Source organism: Hemitrygon akajei, chromosome 3, assembly GCF_048418815.1.
Source record: "Hemitrygon akajei chromosome 3, sHemAka1.3, whole genome shotgun sequence".
Taxonomy (NCBI): Eukaryota; Metazoa; Chordata; class Chondrichthyes; order Myliobatiformes; family Dasyatidae; genus Hemitrygon; species Hemitrygon akajei.
Window position 1 is genome coordinate 210356681 of NC_133126.1, and position 6888 is coordinate 210363568.

General features: G+C 48.0%; 1 protein-coding gene across 1 annotated transcript in view; it reads right to left on the minus strand.

Annotated features, from left to right (window-relative positions):
• slc2a2 (solute carrier family 2 member 2) overlaps window positions 1-5485 on the minus strand; it is a 100751-nt gene extending 95266 nt beyond the window's left edge. Inside the window, exon 1 of the mRNA XM_073041793.1 lies at window positions 5392-5485. Within this exon, the coding sequence (XP_072897894.1) occupies window positions 5392-5427 (36 nt within the window). The 5' untranslated portion in view covers window positions 5428-5485. The remainder of the gene's footprint in view (window positions 1-5391) is intronic.
• Between the last annotated feature and the right edge of the window lie 1403 nt (window positions 5486-6888).

Below are 6888 nucleotides of genomic sequence, written 5' to 3' on the forward strand. Positions count from 1 at the left end.
TATAGGACCCTGGTCAGACCCCACTTGGAGTACTGCGCTCAGTTCTGGTCGCCTCACAACAGGAAGGATGTGGAAGCCATAGAAAGGGTGCAGAGGAGGTTTACAAGGATGTTGCCTGGATTCAAGGCTTCAAGCGGACAGAAATGAATATTCAAGGATATACATCTTATGAAAAGGACAGACTGACTGGCAGAGGGGGTGGGGTGGCTCCGTTGGTGAGGAATGATTTTCAGTCCCTTGCGAGGGGGGACATAGAATCAGGGGATGTAGAGTCAGTATGGATAGAACTGAGAAATTCTAAGGGTAGAAAGACCCTAATGGGAGTTATCTACAGGACCCCAAACAGCAGTCTGGATGTAGGGTGTAAGTTGAATGAAGAGTTAAAATTGGCATGTCGCAAAGGTAATGATACAGTTGTCATCGGGGATTTCAACATGCAGGTAGACTGGGAGAATCAGAATGATACTGGACCCCAAGAAAGGGAGTTTGTGGAGTGCCTCTGAGATGGATTCTTAGAACAGCTTGTACTGGAGCCTACCAGGGAGAAGGCAATTCTAGATTTAGTGTTGTGCAATGAAACAGATTTGATCAGGGACCTCGAGGTAAAGGAACCATTAGGAGGTAGTGACCATAATATGATATGTTTTAACCTACAATTTGAGAAGGAGAAGGGAAAATCAGATGTGTCAGTATTACAGTTGAACAAAGGGAAGTATGGAGCTATGAGGGAGGAGCTGGCCAAAGTTCAATGGAACAATACCCAAGCAGGGAAGACAGTGGAACAACAATGGCAAGTATATCAGGGAATAATGCAGAAGGTGCAGGATTGGTTCATTCCAAAGAGGAAGAAAGATCCTAAGGGGAGTAAGGGGCAGCTGTGGCTGATGAGGGAAGTAAAGGGCAGTATAAAAATAAAAGAGAAGTATAACATAGCAAAGATGAGCGGGAAACTGGAGGACTGGGAAGCTTTTAAAGAGCAACAGAAGATAACAAAAAAGGCAATACGCCAAGAAAAAATGAGGTACGAAGGTAAACTAGCCAAGAATATAAAGGAGGATAGTAAAAGCTTCTTTAGGTATGTGAATAGCAAAAAAAAATTAAGACCAAAATTGGGCCATTGAAGACAGAAATGGGTGAATTTATTATGGGGAACAAGGAAATGGCAGACGAGTTGAACAGGTACTTTGGATCTGTCTTCACTAGGGAGCACACAGACAATCTCCCAGATGTAATAGTGGCCAAAGGAACTAGGGTAAAGGATGAACTGAAGGAAATTTATATTAGGCAAGAAATGGTGTTGGATAGACTGTTGAGTCTGAAGGCTGGTAAGTCCCCGGGACCTGATGGTCTGCATCCCAGGGTACTTAAAGAGGTGGCTCTAGAAATCGTGGACGCATTGGTAATCATTTTCCAATGTTCTATAGATTCAGGAACAGTTACTGTTGATTGGAGGGTGGCTAATTTTGATATGTTCTTGATTAGACAGGGTGTCAAAGGTTACCGGGACAAGGCAGAAGGGGGGGAGTTGATGGTTATAGTGAGGTAGTGTACATGGGTTCATTGTCCATTCAGAAATCAGATGGGGGAGAGGAAGAAACTGTTCCTGAATCATTGAGTGTGTGTCTTCAGGTTCGTTTACTTCCCTCCTGATGGTAACAGTGAGAAGAGGGCACATTCTGGATGATGCGTTGAAAATGCTTTCGAGGGATAATAAATCAGCCAGCATGGAATGGCGGGGCAGACACGATGGGCCGAATGGCCCAATTCTGCTCCTATGTCTGATGGTTATGGTCTAAAACATCTTTGAAATACATCGTACGTGGGAATATTACACTCTATAAATAAATCATTCTTGTCGTTATTATTACTGCAGAGTGAAGAGCGTATTCCTGTGCCGGATCTTTTTAATGTTCCATGACACACAACCGCTCTGGATAATGTCCGGTACATTTGCCTCTGTTCCGGGTTTTACTCCATAGATCGACACATCTACTGAGGGAGCGCCACACAGCGGACCAGCATTACTGAGGGAGCGCCGCACGTTCCAGTGACGGGGGTTGTTCTGAAGTAACGCCTCGCTATCGGGGGCGCAGCCTCTCATCCGAATGGACAACTGCCCGTCCACCCCCACCACCCGCAACCGAAGAGAAGATACATTGAAGGCCATTCCTTCCCAGGATAGCAGGGATCGCTGGTTTCATCACCGCCTCCACACAGGATCGGACAAAGCTGTAGAAAGCTGTAAGCTTAGCCATAGAAAGGGTGCAGAGGAGGTTTACAAGGATGTTGCCTGGATTCAAGGCTTCAAGCGGACAGAAATGAATATTCAAGGATATACATCTTATCAAAAGGACAGACTGACTGGCAGAGGGGGTGGGGTGGCTCCGTTGGTGAGGAATGATTTTCAGTCCCTTGTGAGGGGGGACATAGAATCAGGGGATGTAGAGTCAGTATGGATAGAACTGAGAAATTCTAAGGGTAGAAAGACCCTAATGGGAGTTATCTACAGGACCCCAAACAGCAGTCTGGATGTAGGGTGTAAGTTGAATGAAGAGTTAAAATTGGCATGTCGCAAAGGTAATGATACAGTTGTCATCGGGGATTTCAACATGCAGGTAGACTGGGAGAATCAGAATGGTACTGGACCCCAAGAAAGGGAGTTTGTGGAGTGCCTCTGAGATGGATTCTTAGAACAGCTTGTACTGGAGCCTACCAGGGAGAAGGCAATTCTAGATTTAGTGTTGTGCAATGAAACAGATTTGATCAGGGACCTCGAGGTAAAGGAACCATTAGGAGGTAGTGACCATAATATGATATGTTTTAACCTACAATTTGAGAAGGAGAAGGGAAAATCGGATGTGTCAGTATTACAGTTGAACAAAGGGAACTATGGAGCTATGAGGGAGGAGCTGGCCAAAGTTCAATGGAACAATACCCTAGCAGGGAAGACAGTGGAACAACAATGGCAAGTATATCAGGGAATAATGCAGAAGGTGCAGGATCGGTTCATTCCAAAGAGGAAGAAAGATCCTAAGGGGAGTAAGGGGCAGCGGTGGCTGACGAGGGAAGTAAAGGACAGTATAAAAATAAAAGAGAAGTATAACATAGCAAAGATGAGCGGGAAACCGGAGGACTGGGAAGCTTTTAAAGAGCAACAGAAGATAACAAAAAAGGCAATACGCCAAGAAAAAATGAGGTACGAAGGTAAACTAGCCAAGAATATAAAGGAGGATAGTAAAAGCTTCTTTAGGTATGTGAATAGCAAAAAAAAATTAAGACCAAAATTGGGCCATTGAAGACAGAAATGGGTGAATTTATTATGGGTAACAAGGAAATGGCAGACGAGTTGAACAGGTACTTTGGATCTGTCTTCACTAGGGAGCACACAGACAATCTCCCAGATGTAATAGTGGCCAAAGGAACCAGGGTAAAGGATGAACTGAAGGAAATTTATATTAGGCAAGAAATGGTGTTGGATAGACTGTTGAGTCTGAAGGCTGGTAAGTCCCCGGGACCTGATGGTCTGCATCCCAGGGTACTTAAAGAGGTGGCTCGAGAAATCGTGGACGCATTGGTAATCATTTTCCAATGTTCTATAGATTCAGGAACAGTTACTGTTGATTGGAGGGTGGCTAATTTTGATATGTTCTTGATTAGACAGGGTGTCAAAGGTTACCGGGACAAGGCAGAAGGGGGGGCTGATGGTTATAGTGAGGTAGTGTACATGGGTTCATTGTCCATTCAGAAATCAGATGGGGGAGAGGAAGAAACTGTTCCTGAATCATTGAGTGTGTGTCTTCAGGTTCGTTTACTTCCCTCCTGATGGTAACAGTGAGAAGAGGGCACATTCTGGATGATGGTTGAAAATGCTTTCGAGGGATAATAAATCAGCCAGCATGGAATGGCGGGGCAGACACGATGGGCCGAATGGCCCAATTCTGCTCCTATGTCTGATGGTTATGGTCTAAAACATCTTTGAAATACATCGTACGTGGGAATATTACACTCTATAAATAAATCATTCTTGTCGTTATTATTACTGCGGAGTGAAGAGCGTATTCCTGTGCCGGATCTTTTTAATGTTCCATGACACACAACCGCTCTGGATAATGTCCGGTACATTTGCCTCTGTTCCGGGTTTTACTCCATAGATCGACACATCTACTGAGGGAGCGCCACACAGCGGACCAGCATTACTGAGGGAGCGCCGCACGTTCCAGTGACGGGGGTTGTTCTGAAGTAACGCCTCGCTATCGGGGGCGCAGCCTCTCATCCGAATGGACAACTGCCCGTCCACCCCCACCACCCGCAACCGAAGAGAAGATACATTGAAGGCCATTCCTTCCCAGGATAGCAGGGATCGCTGGTTTCATCACCGCCTCCACACAGGATCGGACAAAGCTGTAGAAAGCTGTAAGCTTAGCCAGCTCCATCACGGGCACCAGCCTCCCCAGCACCTGGGACACCTTCAAACGGTGATGACTCAAAAAGGCGGCATCCTTCATCAAGGACCCCCACCACCCAGGGCATACCCTCTTCTCACTGATACCATCAGGACGGAAATACACGAACCTCAAGACACACACTCAACAGCTTCTTCCCCTCCGCCATCAGATTTCTGAATGGACACTGAACCCACGAACACCACCTCACTGTTTTTCTTTATTTTTTCCTCTCTTTCTGTACTCATTTACTTTAATCTCTCTCTCTCTCTCTCTCTCTCTCTCTCCTCTCTCTCTCTCTCTCTCTCTCTCTCTCTCTCTCTCTCTCTCTCTCTCTCTCTCTCTCTCTCTCTCTCTCTCTCTCCTCTCTCTCTCTCTCTCTCTCTCTCTCTCTCTCTCTCTCTCTCTCTCTCTCTCTCTCTCTCTCTCTCTCTCTCTCTCTCTCTCTCTCTCCTCTCTCTCTCTCTCTCTCTCATTGTAATTTGTAGTACTGATGCTGCAGATCAACAGGTTTCATTGCCATTGATTCTGACCGGTCGCCCCTCAGTTTCCCTCAGCCTAATCGATATTAACCCGATTCTGATCCTGACCCGTCACAACCAGCTCATAATCGCTGCATCGCCTCTCTTTTGGTGGGATCTTGCCGTGCCCAATTCAAGCTGCCACGTTACCTGCACTTCATTGGAGGTTGGAGGGCAGAGCTTGTCCGCTGCGGGCAGCCCCGGGTGATAGCAACTCGTCTCCCAGCGCCGAGAACGGGCAGGCTCCCACATCCAGGGCTACAGCCTCGACAAAGACCATATATACCTCTCCTCACGGGATCATCAACCGCGCGCTGACACTTTATGCCCCTCAAGGCAACTCTGGGCAACTTTAGGAAACTTCGAGAAACTTTGGAACAGTGTGCAGTGTGTAGATCACAGCCGCACCGGGACAAACGCCGGCTTACCTTTTGCGATCCCCTGTCCTGACCACTCTTGTCCATTGCCGGCCGGAGGAGCCGCTGCAGGTGCCGGCGGGGAGGAGCGGAAGGCGAACGCTCGCTATTTAACTGTCGGAGCTGTCCCGCCCTACACTGGGACGGTTTACTACGTGTTACCTCCGAGTCCCTCCTACCGCTCCGTGTGTGTATGTGTGTGTGTGTGTGCGTGGTAAATGTGTGTGCGGGCGCGTGGAGTGCGTGGTTGTGCATGTGTGTGAATGTGTATGTGTGTCATTGTGTGTGCGTGGGCTGGAAGTGTGTGTGTGTGTGTGTTGTGTGTCATTGTGTGTGCGTGGGCTGGAAGTGTGTGTGTGTGTGTGTTGTGTGTATGTGTGTGTATGAGAGAGAGTGGTGGTGTGTATGTGCACTGTATGTTTGTATCGGTCTGTACAGTACGGGATGTGCTCAGGTCTGAGTGAGGGGAGGGTGACATCCCCCCTCCCCCCAGCGCTGGGGTTCCAGGTGTCCTGTATGCCACAGCCTCGGAGAGCTGGCAGTGGAGAGTCACACTACGACCCTTGTGACAGGCAAGTTAGCAAAGGTCAGCAGAGAGGAGGACTACAGAATGCAGTGTCAATAGTGACATGAAAGTGGTACCTGTTAGGGCCAGAGGGAGTACACAGCAGCAATCTCCAAAGGGGCTGCTGCTAGAGGACATAGAAACATAGAAAACCTACAGCGCAATACAGGCCCTTCGGCCCACAAAGTGCTCTTGTTTCCCCCACAGTCCAAAGGCGTAGGGGTTAGTGGGCTCATTAGTCACATGTGTGTGTGTGTGAGGCACGGGCTCATTTGTCCGGAAGGACCTGTACCTCAAAACTAAATTAACAGACTAGGTACCTGTGCTTTATTTGTACGTGGAAACATACAGTGAAATGCGCTATTTGTGTCACGACCACCACGGTCCGAGGATGTACTGGGGGCAGCCCGCCAGTGTCACCACACATTCTGCACGCTGCCACCTGTGGAAACCCACGCGTCGTGGGGAGAATGTCCGTTCAGGCAGCGGTGGGAATTGAACTCTGACGCATAGCGCTGTAACGCAGTTACACAAACTGCTCTGTTACCACGCCAGCCCTAGCTCACTCTGAATGATCATTTCACCTCGGGGACAGGTTAGTGAAAAAGACCCATTCCAATCCCGTCAAACACCTTTGTTCTGTCCAAGCTGGGAGGATGTCCCAGCGGCTATCCATTTCAGTTCCAATCCCCATTTCCACTCTGACTTGGCCCCCTCTGCTGCCACAATGAGGACACTTTCAGATTGGAGGAGCAACATTAAATCTTCTGTCTGGGTAGCCCCCAACTTGATGGAATGAACTTCAAGTAATTTCTCCTCTCTCTCCCTTCTCCCTTTTTTCATTATCCATTCTGTCTCCCCTTTTACCCCTCGTCTTCAGCACATCTCCCTCTTGTTTCCCTCCTCCTTCCCTTTCTCCCACGGTCCACTCTTCTCTCCTATCA